General features: G+C 46.6%; 1 protein-coding gene across 7 annotated transcripts in view; it reads left to right on the top strand.

Moving 5' to 3' along the window:
- LOC137322503 (glutamate receptor 4) overlaps positions 1-16,486 on the top strand; it is a 165,470-nt gene that overhangs the window by 41,246 nt on the left and 107,738 nt on the right. For all 7 annotated transcript variants that reach the window (XM_067985432.1, XM_067985430.1, XM_067985429.1 and 4 more), the window contains exon 4: positions 15,434-15,618. In XM_067985432.1, the coding sequence (XP_067841533.1) occupies positions 15,434-15,618 (185 nt within the window). The remainder of the gene's footprint in view (positions 1-15,433; positions 15,619-16,486) is intronic.

The raw sequence follows: 16,486 nt of genomic DNA, 5'->3' as shown, positions 1-16,486 counted from the left end.
CTTGATCTTCTCTTTGAATATCAGCGTTTAGTCTAATGTACACCGACCCGAAGGTACTCCGGATACTCATAGTGCTCGAGGATTGAGTTTTTGCTTGGCCTGACGGTGTTTCAAGCGGAAGGCACACACTTGTGTCTTGCAAGGGTTGGCATTCAGGAACCATGTATGATAGTATTCTCCAAGTACACTCATGGAGTCACTTAGTATGCGTTGAATGTCCTCAAATCTCTCTAATTGGGTGGCGATGCAGAGATCATCTGCACAGGTGAATCTTCGCATGAACCAGAATTCTCCAATGTGCTTTCTGGTGTCAGGGCAGGAATTCATTCAGAGGGTCCCAAGGGTATGGAAGTATTGTCAGCATGAGAGATTACGTAATTTTCCATTGCCTGGTATATCTGGGGTAGGAAAAGTAATTGCAGCCTCCCAATATTCCTGATTGCACAGGAGGTGGTGTTAAATGGTCTCTTGTCAATCAGGAAGCTGATTATTACCACATTCTCAGGTATGAGCACCCACAAGTGTCTTGACATAGCTTCAACTTCAGAACTGATTTTTTTACATTCATGGACAAGGGATTAAATTGGTGCAGAGAGTACAAGAGAGTGTATTGTACACGGTCTGTGGAAGGAACGAGACTGATGGGCCTTTTCTGGTTCCATGCTTTCTTGTGTCCTTCTGAATACATATTTGTGCATGCTGCCTGATACAAACTTGGCTGCCTCAGCACGGATTGACTGCTTGTCATTTACAGAGGTCAGTCGTATTTGAATGATGCATCTCAGCAGGAGAGGTAAAATAGATGTCAACAGTAGCACACGTAATATGAGCCTAAAAATTATTGTTGGTAATATTAGCAGATATGACATTCTTCTGTCTGCTGTTTTAACACAGGGGAAATCTATTTATTTTAAATTAGTTAATATCTCTGCCAAAGTAAACAGAGTGAGGAATGTCATCTATGGGTCATGTCATCTGCTGATATTGCCAAAAGTAATTTCTAGTCTATAGAGACCAGAGCCAATTTTATCTCAGTATTTGTTGAACTTTAGATGGTAATGATCTGACTAGAAAGAGAAGTGTGTTTAATAGCACTTTAATATTACCATACCATCAGAGGCAGAGATGTCTAAGGATAGAGGCTGTGTGCCTGCCTTCAAAGCGACCGAACATCATCAAATGACATGGTTTCTTTCACTGTTCCTGGAAACAACTTGGGCTACCAATTGGACCGCATAGCGCCCGTTTTGTAGACGTTACGCAGCCTCCTAAGGACCACGCGTGCTGCGCCGGACACCATTTTGGTAAAAGCATTCGCGCATGTGCAGATAACGAACGCCGGCACCATGTAAAATAGGGAGAATATGCAGTAGATAAGTGAGCGACGCTGATTTAAAGGGATAGATGCAATTTTGGAACTCAACGCTCCAGCCAACACACTGTCTTAACCACGCACAGCTGAACAGGTCATAAACAGCCTGGAGGACCCCCCACCAGTGCTATTTAAAGAGATTATGCAGGTGTTGCAGGTTAGTTGCTGGATTATTGCTTCTGGCTGCTGGTACAATTGTATGTGTTTGTTGAAGCTTCCTCTACTTGGAGAAAGTTGCAATATTATATAGAGAGTGGTCTGGTAGGTCCTGCATTACTGTTGGTGGCATTTACAACAGTGTGCTGAACAAGGTTTCTGCCAACAATGGGTGGCCTGCTAGGGCTCCCGCTGGGCATTGAACACGACTGGGAGCATGCAGAGAGGCCATGCAGAGCAGGTCAAGCTGCAAGGAGAGGGAGGAGGAGGAGGCGCAGGGCACTGAGCAGGAGGCCATAGCCAATGAGGACCTTCAGGGGCCAATGCTCTTACCTCAACCTGAGTGAAGATCAGTGCATCCGATGGCTGCGGTTCACAAAAGAGGTCGTGACAGAGATATGGCAACTGCTTCAGCCAAAACTGCACCCTCAGAGCAGGCCAAGGACAGCAATGCCTGTGGCTGTGAAGTCAACCGTAGCTCTGAACTTTTACGGCTCTGGGTCCTTTCAGGCCGCTGCTGGCGATGTGTGCAACATCTCGCAGTTTGCAGTGCACTGCTGCATAAGGGAGGTCACTGAGGCTCTATACGAGCTGTGCAACAGATTCATAACGTTCCCTCTTGACAGAGAGCAGCAGAATGAGCGAGCACGAGGGTTTGCTCGCATTGCAGGCTTCCCCATGGTGCAGGGTGCCATTGACTGCACACGTATTGCCATGGGTGCTCCACATCTCAACTCCACATCACAACTTATGCGGCAGTGCAACATCCCACCTATCTTTCAACTGGCACGGCAAGTCAAAGGCTGGCTGCTGGGCGACAACAGCTATCCCTTCAGGAGGTAGCTCATCACTCCGGTCAGGAACACACGTACACATACAGAGCAGCCTACAGTGAGAGCCATGCGGTCACATGAAACGTCATCGAGCCCACAGTAGGCATCCTAAAGCAACGCTTCCGCTGCCTGGACCGTTCTGGAGGAGCCCTGCAGGTGTCAAGATTCGTCAGTTTATGCTGCATGCTGCACAACCTCGCCCTTATGAGAGGACAGAGAGGACAGCCCTTGCCACCGCCTATCCGGTGAGACCCTGAGGCAGAGGAGGAAGAGGCGGAGGAGGAGGAGGAGATGGAGGAGGAAGTGGAAGAAGAGGCAAGGAGGTGGCGGAGCAGAGGAGGGGCCCATAAAAAGGCGGGAGTCAGGAGCGCAGGAGGAGCGGCCGAGCTCGAGCGTCAGGGAGAGAGAGAAAAAAAACAAAGTGACGTCAACACAAGGGAAGGAGCTGATTAGTGAGTAGCTGATTGGTGAGTGTTTCTTTTTCTGGTGAGTGCTTTTTTTTAAGTCTTTAGTTTATTTTTGTTAAGTTTAGTTAATAATCTAATAAACAGAGGCATGGCAGGGCAGCTCAGACCCGTTGAATGCACAACTTGTGCCATGTGGAAACTCCAGGACGCTTCCTGTGTCCTGGACAACCACAGGTGCAGGAAGTGTCATCAGCTGGAGGAGCTCGAGCTCAGGATTTCGGAGCTTGAGCGGGAGCTGACATCACTGCAGTGCATCTGCGAGGTTGAGAGCTACGTGGATAGCACGTTTCAGGAGGTGGTCACCCCGCAGCTTAAGAGAGTGCAGGCAGAGAGGGACTGGGTGACCGCCAGACAGACAAGGAGGATCAGGCAGGTAGTGCAGGAGACCCCTGAGGGCATCTCGCTCTCTAACCAGTATTCAGTTCTGAATACTGGTGAGGGAGAGGGTTCCTCTGGGGAGTGCAGCCAGAGCCAAGACCATAGCACCATGGGTGGCTCAACTGTACAGGGGGCGGGGGTGGAAGGGGAAAGGTCAGCAGAGCAATAGTGCTGGAATTCTATAGTTAGGGGAACAGACAAGCATTTCTGCGGCCGCAGACATGAGTCCAGGATGGTATGGTGCCTCCCTGGTGCCAGGGTCAAGGATGTCACTGAGCGGCTGCAGAACATTCTGGAGGGGGAGGGTGAATAGCCAGAGGTCGTGGTCCATATTGGTACCAACGACATAGATAGAAAGAGGGATGAGGTCCTGCAGGAAGATTTTAAGGAGTTAGAAAAAAGAGAAAGAAGCAGGGCCTCAAAGGTAGTAATCTCCGGATTACTCCTGGTGCCATGCGCTAACAAGTATAGAAACAGGAGGATAGTGCAGATGAATGCGTGGCTGGAGAGATGATGCAGGAGGGAGGGCTTTAGATTCCTAGGCCATTGGGACTGGTTCTAAAGGAGGTGGGACCTGTACAAGCCAGACGGGTTGCACCTCAACAGGGCCGGGACCAATATCCTTGCAGGGAGGTTTGCTAGTGCTGTTGGGGAGGGTTTAAACTAGCTTGGCAGGGGGGTGGGAACCTGAGTGTAGATTCAGATGGGACAGAATCAGAACTGGAGATAGAAGGCAAAAAATTAGTGTGTGACTTAGGAAGGCAGAGGAATCAAAGGTTAGAAATTAAACAGCAAGGGAGTTTGGCAGTGCTTAAAAGTATATATCTCAATGCAAAGAACATAGTGAATGAGGCAGATGAGCTGAGGGCACAGATAGACACATGGCAGTACGATATCTTAGCTATTACAGAAACATGGCTTAAAGAGGGGCAGGATTGGCAGCTCAACGTTCCTGGTTACAGGGTTTTCAGATGAGATAGAGAAGGAGATAAAAAAAGAGGGGAGGGCAATTTTGGTTAAAGAAACAATTACAGCTGTGAGGAGGGATGCTATGTTAGAAGGATCATCAAATGAGGCCATATGGATTGAGCTAAGGAACAAAAAAAGGGGCAATCACACCACTGGGAGTGTACTATAGAACCCCAAACAGTCAGAGGGAGATAGAAGATCAAATATGTAGGCAAATTTCTGAGAAGTGCAAAAAGAGAGGGGCAGTAGGGGAAAGTAGGGGATTTCAACCCTAATATTAACTGGGACATAAACAGTGTGAAGGGTATAGAGGGTGCAAAATTCTTAAATTGCATTCAGGAGAACTTTTTTTAGCCAGTACGTAGCAAGCCCAACAAGAGAGGGGACAGTTCTGGACTTAGTTTTAAGAAATAAGGCTGGGCACGTGGAAGGAGTATCAGTGGGAGAACATTTTGGTGGTAGTGATCATAATTCAGTTAGTTTTAGCATAGTTATGGAAAAGGACAAAGACAGAACAGAAGTTAAAGTTCTCAATTGGGGACAGGCCCATTTTACTAAGCTAAGAAGTAATTTAGCAAAAGTGGACTGGAAACAGCTACTTGAAGGTAAATCAAAGTCAGAGCAGTGGGAGGCATTCAAGGGGAAGATTCAAGGGTTGCAGAGTAAACATGTTCCCACAAAGAGAAAGGGTGGGGCTGCCAAATCTACAGCCCCCTGGATGTCAAGGAGCATAGAGGGTAAGAAGAGACAGAGAAAGAAAACTTATGACAGACACCGAAAACTCAATTCTACAGAAAGCCGAGGGTGCAGGGATGAAGTTAAAAAGGAAATTAGGAAAGCAAAGAGAGGGCATGAAAAAATATTAGCAAGTAAAATCAAGGAAAAAGCAAAAAATGTTTTATAAATACGTTAAGAGCAAGAGGATAACTAAGGAAAGAGTAGGGCCTATTAGAGACCAAAAAGGTAATCTGTGTGTGGAGGCGGAAGATGTTGGTATGGTTCTTAATCAATAATTTGCGTCTTCACAAAAGAGAGGGATGATGCAGACATTGTAGTTAAGGAGGAGGAGTGTGAAATATTGGATGGGATAAACAAAGGGGATTAGCATCTTTGAAAGTAGATAAATCACCAGGTCCGATGAAATGTTTCCCAGGCTGTTAAAAGAAACAAGGGAGGAAATAGCGGAGGCTCTGACCATCATTTTCCAATCCTCTCTGGATACAGGCATGATGCCAGAGGATTGGGGGACTGCTAACGTTGTACCATTGTTTAAATGGGAGCGAGGAATAGACCGAGTAATTACAGGTCAGTCCGTCTAACCTCGGTGGTGGGCAAATTATTGGAATCAATTCTGAGGGACAGGATAAACCGTCACTTAGAAAGACACGGAGTAATCAAGGACAGTCAGTATGGATTTGTTAAGAGAAGGTCGTGTCTGACTAACTTGATTGAATTTTTTGAGGCAGTAACAAGGAGGGTCAATGAGGGTAGTGCACTTGATGTAGTCCACATGGATTTTAGCAAGGCATTTGTCAAGGTTCCACATGGCAGACTGGTCAAAAAAGTAAAAGCCCATGGGATCCAAGGGAGAGTGGCAAGTTGGATCCAAAATTGGCTCAGTGGCAGGAAGCAAAGGATAATTGTCAACGGGTGTTTTTGTGACTCAAAAGCTGTTTCCAGTGGGATACCGCAGGGCTCAGTACTAGGTCCCTTGCTTTTTGTGATATGTATTAATGATTTGGACTTAAATGTAGTGGGCATGATTAAGAAGTTTGCAGATGATACAAAAATTGTCCGTGTGGTTGATAGTGAGGAGGAAAGCTGTGGACTGCAGAAAGATATCAATGGACTGGTCAGGTGGGCAGAAAAGGTGGCTAATGGAATTCAATCTGGAGAAGCATTTGGGGAGGGCAAACAAGGCAAGGGAGTACACAATAAATGGGAGGATACTGAAAGGTGTAGATGAACTGAGGGACTTTGGAGTGCATGTCCACGGATCCATGAAGGTAGCAAGACAGGTAGATAAGGTGGTTAAGAAGGCATATGGAATACTTTCCTTTATTAGCTGAGGCATAGAATATAATAGCAGGGAGGTTATGCTGGAACTGTATAAAACACTGGTTAGGCCACAGATTGAGTACTGTGTACAGTTCTGGTCACCACATTACAGGAAGGATGTAATTGCACTAGAGAGGGTACAGAGGAGATTTACGAGGATGTTGCCAGGACTGGAGAATTTTAGCTATGAGGAAAGATGGATAGGCTTGGGTTGTTCTCTTTGGAACAGAGGAGGCTGAGGAGTGATTTAATTGAGGTGTACTAAATCATGCCGGGCCTAGATAGAGTGGATAGGAAAGACCTATTTCCCTTAGCAAAGAGGTCAATAACCAGGAGGCATAGATTTAAAGTGATTGGTAGACGGATTAGAGAGGAGCTGAGGAAACATTTTTCACCCACTGCCTGAAAGGGCGGTAGAAGCAGAAACCCTCAACTCATTTAAAAAGTACCTGGATGTGCACCTGAAGTGCCATGACCTACAAGGCTACTGACCAAGTGCTGGAAAGTGGGATTAGGCTGAGTGGCTCATTTTCGGCCGGCGCGGACATGATGGGCCAAATGGCCTCCTTCTGTGCCATAAATTTTCTATGATTCTAACAAGGTAGACAGGCCCTGTCTGCCAGGTCTCTGTGTGCTCACTTTATTCATGAGCGATATCAGTAAACTCAATAACACCTTCCGTCACCAACTGTCCTTCACTCCTCACCTTTCGGCTCCCACGTGACCATCAAATCATCCTCCTTATGATTACACGCTGCTTCCTCCCACAGCTCATCGCATGAAGTCGTGTAAACAACATTACACTATTCACCCTTGTGCATTCCCTTAGTGCCCATTGTTCGTGTGCCTTTTCCTTTCCTAGTGCTCCTATGAGGTGCATCCCCAGTGGCTGGAGCAGGGGTGGTGGAAGGCTGCTGACCGTCAATTGAGGAGAGTGCAGATGGCACCTCGAGCAGTCTGGGCGAAGAAGGGCCCAGCTTCAGACTGCACCATCTCAGCATGGGCTGCAGCAGTCTGGCCTGGCTGGCTGACAAGCAACAGCAAGGGCACTGGTGGAGTGGCAGGGGTGGGAGCAGGAATGCTGTCACCCTGAGAGAGGACAGAAGGTTCAACTGCCATGGTGCCACTGCCACTCTCCCAGGGCGGCGCTTCAGCACTCCGAGTGATCTGCTGGAGAACGGATTGCTGGAGTGCTGTGATGCAGTTGTACCCAGAGCCACAATAGCAGCAGTCTGAGCATGTAATGCAGCAGTCTGAGCCCCAAATGAAGCATCCAGACCTTTGATGACATTGGTTTGTGCTGCAATGGAAGCCGCGACATTGGTCATCAGACATTGCATCATGGTGGGTTCAGCAGGTGTGCTGATGGAGGTGACCACCCGTTCCATGTAGGAAACAATGGGCTCCAAGCTCTGGGCAAAGCCCTGTGCCAAGTTGGAGCTGGACTCCTCCATGCCCCTTGACATGTGCACAGGCTTTCTGGCAGGCTTTCAGTACACCAAGCATTTGGTTGTATACGCCTGTCAGCCTTCTTCTGTAGCCTGGCCCATTGAAGTCATCATCTGACTCCTCTGCAGCAGAACCAGTTTGTGACCTTGCCCTCCAGCGAGCTGGCACCTGTGGTATCCGTTCCCCCCGCTCCGTCTCCTGCGCACTTGTGCTCAGTGTCTCACCACTTGCAGATCCCTCCTCTAACCTAACCTCTAAAGGACGCGCAGTGTCAGTTACTGAGCTGGAGGATGCGAGTGTCAGATCAAATGACGGTGTGGCTTCAGTGCCCCCCTCCTCCTCCTCCACCTCGGACGGTGCCGGCTCCAGTTCTTGGGTATCTGCAATGATAAAGGGAGATGGGTTGAGTAGTGGAGCAGGGAGAGGAGAAAGCAAGACGTGCCTGCTGATTCCATCTGCAGCAAGTGAGTCAGAAAAGAGTGAGGGATGAGGGAGATGTGGGCAACGAGAAGGAGGATTAGGTATGCAGAGTCCCTCTTCATCGGGACCTCCAGTGCCGCCAGTGGCCACGCCACAGCGACGGCCTTTCCAATGATGACCAGCACGGTCTCCTCCATAGGAGTTAGGATGTATAGGCATGTCTGTCCTCCTCCAGTTCTTTCTTGCTGCCTCCTGTAATGCGCCACCTTCTCCTGCAAGGCAGAGGGAAGTGTATCAGTCAGTGCCCTGCAAGATGTTTGGGTGATGTGCCTGTCATGGTTGAGTAGCTGCCAGTGTGTGTGACCTGTGAGTTGTGGGTGTGTGGATTGCAAGAGTGGTACTATGTGAGGGTGAGATGCAGCATCTGAAGTGCAGCATTGCATATGGATGGGAAGCCTTTGTTGGTGGGTGGGTGAGGGGGGGGGCATCGTGTGTGCAGTGGTGCAATTGGTAGGATGTGCCACTTGACACTTGAATTCACTCACCTTCACCTCGTGTCAAATCATTGAACTTTTTCCTGCACTGCATCCATGTGCGTGGTGCAATGCTCCTGGCATTCACTTCCAGAGCCGTTTCCTCCCACTGCCTCTGCAGCTGGTGTCTGGAGGGTCTCCTGCCACCCTGCAGATACAGGATGGCCCTCCGTGCGTTCACCTCCTCCACCAAGGCCTCCAGTGCATCATCAGAGAATCTCGGTGCACGCTCTCTTTCAGGTCCAGCCATTACACTTGTCTTCCACCACCGATTCCATTGACAGTGCACCTCCCCTTTAAGAGATGCAGGCTGTCTTTAGGTGGTGCTGGCCACGCCCCATATCAGGCCCCCTGCTTGTGCTTGTAGTCACCCAACAGCGCAGGTAGCGTTGGCTACATGCTGAAATCATGAAGATGATCCGGCAGTACGAATCTCACTTGCTGCCTGCATCTCAACGTCCGGGCGCGGGTTAATCGCGCACTGTGACCCCCGTGCCCAGTAGAAAGGTTACAGCGCGGAAGGAGGCCATTCTCCGGCTGCAGGTGTAAAATGGCTTCCCCCGCCACCCCCCCCCCCCCCCCTCCCCCCAGTGTTTGCTGCTGGGGGTGCCATTTTCTTACTGTCATAAGCTGAGCTCCCAAACATCTTGTACACGCCAGGCATACAGTTTTCACGTAGCTAGGCTGTGTAGAGCTTTTCCCGACCACGGGGAGCCCCTACGGCCAGAATCATAAGGTCGCAAACACAGCTTCATGTGCACAATTGTTGCATTACTGTTGCTAGTACTCAAAGCCCACAGTGTAAATTTTGCATGTCAGCCATCCTAAAACACTCTGGAACCCTGTACACTGTCAACATGTATTAAGGGTTTCATACCATTGCCTTGTACTTGTGAAGGTCACTCCACCCAGAATTAGATAAGAATTTTTTCAGTGATTTGTACTTCAACAAATAAGCCAAAAATTTATTTCAAAATGAGGCATGAGAGACATGTTAATAAGATGATAGTTTAATAATTCTAATACAGGAGGGACTTGTCCAATATTTAAACCCTTATTGAAACTGGAACAAAGCAGCTACTCAGTGACTAAGATGTATGATTACTGTCACTAGGTCTGTACTCCTAGGGAAAGAATGACTTCAATCCAAAGCACCAGCTTTTACTTCAGTAATCCCTACGCAGTGCAGTATTTATTTAGCTAGACTGTTTAGGCCAAAGGCTAATGACAGGTTTGTTTTCAGATGTCTCTTAGGTGGCTTCAGTTAATCCATTTGTACTTGGAAGCGTATGTTTGAAAGTGGCAATAAAACTATACTCTAGCTAATGTAAACATCAGAAAATCACTTGCTTTGGAAATTGTATTTAAAAAGTACCTAATCAGTCTTGGGTTTGGTATCGCTCTGAAACCAAGGTCATGGCAGTGTTAAACTTGTCACTCTAATTCAGTCAGAAATCCACGTAAACATGGCAGTGACTAAGGTTCATCAGCTTTTCATCAAATAGCACTGGTGCAGTTTGTGTGCAGTTATACTAAAGTTCATTGAGAATCAGAGCAATCTCCCTGTAATCTGCAGTGTAAATAGGGACAGCTCATTGTAGAGGGGAAGCCCAAATTTAGAGCAATAACATCAGTTTAGATTTCAAGTATCAGAGGAAATTGGTGTAACGTGCCTATATTCTGACTTTGTACAGTGGAATAAAATTTAATACATAAATTCTTGCCAGTCAAGTACTCTAAATAAAACAGAACATTTTATTTTTTTTTATTAACTACTACTCAGTGTGTTATGTGCAAAATTTTTTATAAAGACAGGTGAACTATAATGCAAAAAAAAAAATTGTCCCCCTGGTCAGCCCCAATTCTGCCACGTGAGACTAGGGCCCTAATTTTAACTTCCCCCACCTAGTGGAAACAGGGTTGGGGGGGGGGGTCAGTTAAAATAACAGGGGCACGATTTTAAAAGGGAAAAACGGGTGGATTGGGGGCAAGGGGGCATTCAATATTGCAACCATTTCAGGCATGCCCCTAACCCGCCTCCAATCTGCCCACTTCCGATTTTTACTAGGGCAAGACGAGGGCCGAGCGACCAACCCGCTCCCAGGAGGCAGGTTGGTGATTAAAACCTTTCAAGGAGGCTGCGAGCCTCCATTTTTTCAGAGTTTCCAATCCTGGGGGCCGGGATTCCCCGGCCTTCTTCATGCCACGTGAAAGAAGGCGAGAAGGCCCGAAACTAACAGGTAAATGCCTTTCTGGCACAGCTTGTGAGCCCAGAGGAGCAGGATTGCTTACCCCGGGCCCAGCAACCTACCTGCAGCGACCACCCAACGATCGCGGACCACCCCCCCCCCGATCTCCGACCCCCCATAACTATCGTGGACCCCCTCGATGACCCCAGATTTTCCCCCCCCGAACAAACGTGGACTCCCGCAATGACCTCCGATTACCCCTCCCAACCTCCCAACAATTGCGGGCCCCAGCAATGACCCCTGATCCTGACACCTCCCCGTGACTGACCCCCCGATCCCTCCCTCCGGGACTGACTCACCCCTGTGACCCCCATGCCCACCGGTGCCCGCATGCCCCTGTGCCCCCATTCTCCATGCCCACCCATGCCCCGTGCCAACCCATGCTCTCTTGCCAACCATTGCCCCCTTGCTTACCCATGCCCCCATGCCTCCCTCCATCCATACAAACAAAGACTTACCTGAAGACTTACCTGAACATGTCCTCTCCTTCGCTGCTCTCCCGTCCGACTGAGACCAGCCTGGCGATCAGGCCGGCCAGTCGGACAGCAAACCAACAAAATAAATAAAAGATGTCCTTACTTCAAAATCATAAGGACATCCGGAAAACTCGTACTTCCGGGTTTACCGTCCGCAATTTGACCCCCGCCCCCTTCCCATCTCGGGGTCAAAATCATGCCCCAGGAGTCACTTACCCCCTCTGGTTTTGCTTCTTTCCAGCCGTGTCCCCTTATTAACCTGCTCTTTTGAGCAGGCAAGCAGAGCACCCGCAGGAAGGAAGCGGTGTCCTGTTTTAAATATGCAGATTGGGTCCAATGCCGTCATCACGACCCGATCTGAGGCCTGAGCAGGGGGCGATGGGGATGCAGTGTTGGTTTCCCCATGAGACAAAACTTGCCGAGAGCCAGATCCTGGGCCAGGGAAGCTCAGAAGGTAAGTTTTAAATTTATTTTTCCTGTTTCCTTGTAGGCCAGGAAGGGCAGGAGTGCTCCTCTGGGCCTCACAAGGAAGTCTTAGGCCCCCCCTTGCACCGGGCTACCCACCCCCCTCACCCCAATTATGGCAAGACCTCCCTTCCCCCCGATCGCAGCAAACCCTCCCCTTTCCCCGATCATGGCCAGACCCACTAATTGCCAGGGACCTGCTCTACAGGTCTCCGACTGCTGCTTCCTGCCGCTTGCTTGCAGACCAATTTGGCCGGTTGTCGGGTGAGAGTCTGCAGCAGGTTATTTAAATGAGGCCCTGCCACTCAGGTCGGCAAGGCTTCCACGTCCCTGGACCTGCCAGGTTTTCCCCTCAATACCATGCTCCCCCGCACCCTCCATGCCTCCCCATTAATAGCGGGGCCCAGGTGTACCAACGCCAACACTGTTCCAATACTCTATTCCCTCCCCACTCCTTGAAGTTTACATTTATACAACGCGTAAAGTGGCAGGTTCAAAGAATTGAGAGAATATCGCAATTGTTGTCAGGCAGTACTGTCTAAACATGTACATCCTGCTCAACACATTCAGTGAATAACTGTAAACTATCAGTGTATGAAGTACCAATTGAGCACAATGTCAACTAATTGAATTGTATATTGATGTATGTTAAAGTTCAAAAATAGAAAGAGGTGTGAAGCGACTGAAATGACTAAATGTTATGTGTTGATAACTGTAGAAAAGGCTACTGGAAGTTGGAAGAGAGAACCAGAGGCAGAGCATGTCTAGTGTGAAACAAATCTCATTATGAAGGAATCCAGCACCTAAATTAAAGATAGGCAAGTTTTGAAGACTAATGTATCAGCAATACATCAATGTGACAGCAAGAGCTAGCTGGTAACCAAAAATTGTCTCAACCATTTATTGAATAATTGTTCTTTTTGGATAAAAGGAACAATAACACATACATTTTCTTTGAATTTGTGCAAAGTCTCTTTTAAAAAACCTCAACAGGCTTCCTTTGGCTCAGCCGGTAAATACACTGTCAGGTGTGTAACAGCATCATACAGACCAGGAAAATCCTACGTTTGACCTCCTGTCTGTGCTCAGTTAGCTAATCTCAGCTGGGGCAGTAATGGAGCACTACAATTACCTCAGCGCCCTGGACTAAAAATCAACCAGGGCTCGCGCTTTTGATTGCTGTCTAGTTGTTTCTGCTGGAACATGCACATTTTTTTTATTCGTTCATGGGATGTGGGCGTCGCTGGCGAGGCCAGCATTTATTGCCCATCCCTAATTGCCCTTGAGAAGGTGGTGGTGAGCCGCCTTCTTGAACCGCTGCAGTCCATGTGGTGGAGGTTCTTCCACAGTGCTGTTAGGAAGGGAGTTCCAGGATTTTGACCCAGCGACAATGAAGGAATGATGATATATTTCTAAGTCGGGATGGTGTGTGACTTGGAGGGGAACGTGCAGGTGGTGTTGTTCCATGTGCCTGCTGCCCTTGTCCTTCTAGGTGGTAGAGGTCATGGGTTTGGGAGGTGCTGTCAAAGAAGCCTTGGCGAGTTGCTGCAGTGTATCCTGTAGACGGTACACACTGCGGCCACGGTGTGCCAGTGGTGAAGGGAATGAATGTTTAGGGTGGTGGATGGGGTGACAATCAAGCAGGCTGCTTTGTCCTGAATGGTGTCGAGCTTCTTGAGTGTTGTTGGAGCTGCACTCATCCAGGCAAATGGAGAGTATTCCATCACACTCTTGACTTGTGCCTTGTAGATGGTGGAAAGGCTTTGGGGAGCCAGGAGGTGAGTCACTCGCCGCAGAATACCCAGCCTCTGACCTGCTCTTGTAGCCTCAGTATTTATGTGGCTAGTCCAGTTAGGTATCTGATCAATGGTGACCCCCAGGATGTTGATGGTGGGGGATTCGGCGATGCCAATGCCATTGAATGTCAAGGGGAGGTGGTGAGACTCTCTCTTGTTGGAGATGGTCATTGCCTGGCACTTGTCTGGTGCAAATGTTATATGTGTGTGGGTATTAGGTGAGGACAGAATTAAGCTTGGCTTTGATGTCCCCTCTCTGTTAAAAAGCCTGCCACAGCTCACTGTCTAGACTATCACATGAACAATGGTTACTTGGAGGGTGGCTGACATCTGTGGAAGCGTACCCCAACATGAGTCAGTGCCCTTAGGAGCATCAAGCAGGGATTTGAAGGGGAAAAGAAATCACTGTATTTTTGATCTTGCTGAGCAGTAATGCACCACCACTTCATTGGTGATCAGATCGATATAAAGACAAAAGGTTAAAATTGCACTGTGTGGTATTAGAAATGAATATTTTAACACATCCATATGAAATTCCTTGGCTCACTATTTTAACAAACCCACCTAAATTCAAAGATATTTTTTATTTCTCCTTTGGAAGTAAAATGTGTGTATGCCTGTGTGTTCATGTGTGTGTGTGTGTTAATGTAAGGTTCATAAACCAAGTAGTCCTCATAGTCCTGCTGGATCAGTGATAAATAAATTCTTACTAAAAGACTAGCTTTCAGCATCTCCAGTTCCCAGTGCAGTTTGATCCTGCTGCAATGTGCTGTTTCTGAGAATCAATGCAGTCTACTGTGCAATAATATGTCAAAGGTTTGATATGCCTCAGGCTGATGCAGAACCATCTATAATATGCTTTATTCTATCACTTCTGAAAATTAGATTTTTTTTCTCTACCACTGTACTTATACAAACATGACAAACATGTATTTGGAAATAATTGCATGAAGATATGTCAAAATGTTTAATAAATACATAAATCTACTAATCAGATACAGTCTCTTAGTTATTGTCGTCCTGATGAGATAATTTGATTGACATTTGTAGTTTGTGATCTTCCTCCACTGACTCTGTGTCTCTCAGTATTGATTTTACTCCAATCTAAAACACTTCTTTGTCATGTTGTATTTCATAAAATGGTTCTGGTTTTACATGTTTTTACCATTTTATGTCAGTGTCTGGTACCATGAAAACACATTACTTTGCTGTGCTTCATTTTATAACAGTGACATGGTTTCATACAAAGTGATGGGTAAAACCTTCCATGAATTAAAGCTCTTTGAGTTACAATCATACTGCTGTGCACTGAAATTGGCTGGTTGAAAGAAAATAAAGAATTGAAACTTGCCAGTCCTTATTAAATGAGCTTCACTCGTTCCCACTCAAGCTCATAGCTGGTGAATTGTGTGGCTGTTATGTGTTCTACTTTGGAAGGGGGGGAATTGGCAAGGCCAGTCCAGCCCCCAGTACTCATTTCCTGATAAACAATGATGAGCACTTTGCCTGTGGAGATGTCCAAGTCTCAGAATGTCCTAGCCAAAGTTCTTCCTTGTGGCATTGGAGGAGCTGAAATGAAAATATGTTTTTTTTTTACAATTTAATAAATTTTCCCTAAGAAGAGGTGCACACCAAATCCAAACCTTTTCCTTATTTAAATCATCTCATGGATTTTATTGAGCATCACCATCTCATTCATTAAAAGAATGATAAATCTGAGTTATATAGTTAGCCACCACTAAACTCTATAATTAACCATCAACCAAAAGGTGAATTTTCCATAAAGGAAGTTTGTTTTATGACCTATTGCAGGTTATTCCATACTGCAGTCGATTATGGAAAAAGCAGGACAGAATGGCTGGCAAGTCAGCGCTATCTGTATTGAGAATTTCAATGATGCTAGCTACCGACGTCTTTTAGAAGACCTGGAACGAAAACAGGAAAAGAGATTTGTGATAGATTGTGAAGTAGACAGGCTCCACAACATTATGGAACAGGTAATGCTATTGAATTCAAACAAATATTAGTAATGCATTTATCATCTAAAGCACATTGTGGAACACTGTAGAAATGCTTATTGCTAAAAAATTGTACAGTTGGAAAACTGATCACACTTTACGCACAGCAAGTTCTTGTTGGTAATACATACCTTTGAGATTGCAGTAGGACTTCAACATCAAAATCAAAGCTAAAATAAGATTAGAATTGATCAATTTATTCTGAGAATACTGTGGAGTTGTACAGAAAAAAGGATATTCATATTTTGAAAAAAGAAAAGGTCACTACATATCTGCAGAAGCAGAAGGAATGGAGTTGTGACGTTATCTTTCCATCTGCTGTAAGTCCATCTGTGAATATCAATTGCCATCTCATTAAATTTAAAAGTGTCTGTCATATTTTAAACTATGTTTAAGCAGTCTCTTCTCATCAGGCACTGGATGTATGCATTGTTTTTAAAGCACTTTGCTGCCTGTTAATGTGCAAGTATTGAATTTTAACCAAATTTGACAAGTTGCTGCCATGCATCAATCTGTGGGATCCTTTATAAATTGGTACAAATAAAACCAATGGAGTTGCTGACAGTCTGCCTACAACAGTGAATACATTTTATTTGCCGACATATTAGACTGGGACCTGACAGTGTCAAAACATTCAGGCCTTTGGGTATTTTACACCGATCTATCTTATACTGCAATGCTGCAGTTGAATAATATGACAGCAAGAGCTCTCTGTGACAATTTAAATAAGAGTTTCCCTTAGCAGTGGAATTTACCTACCGGTTCCATGGGCTTTAAGCCAACGACAGATCTCAGATCTTCAGCCTGCCGATTTTTTTAACTCTAGGTTAATAAAAACTACGGGGGT

Source organism: Heptranchias perlo, chromosome 6 (genome assembly GCF_035084215.1).
Source record: "Heptranchias perlo isolate sHepPer1 chromosome 6, sHepPer1.hap1, whole genome shotgun sequence".
NCBI classification, from domain to species: Eukaryota; Metazoa; Chordata; class Chondrichthyes; order Hexanchiformes; family Hexanchidae; genus Heptranchias; species Heptranchias perlo.
This window is presented reverse-complemented; position numbering and strand designations above follow the sequence as displayed.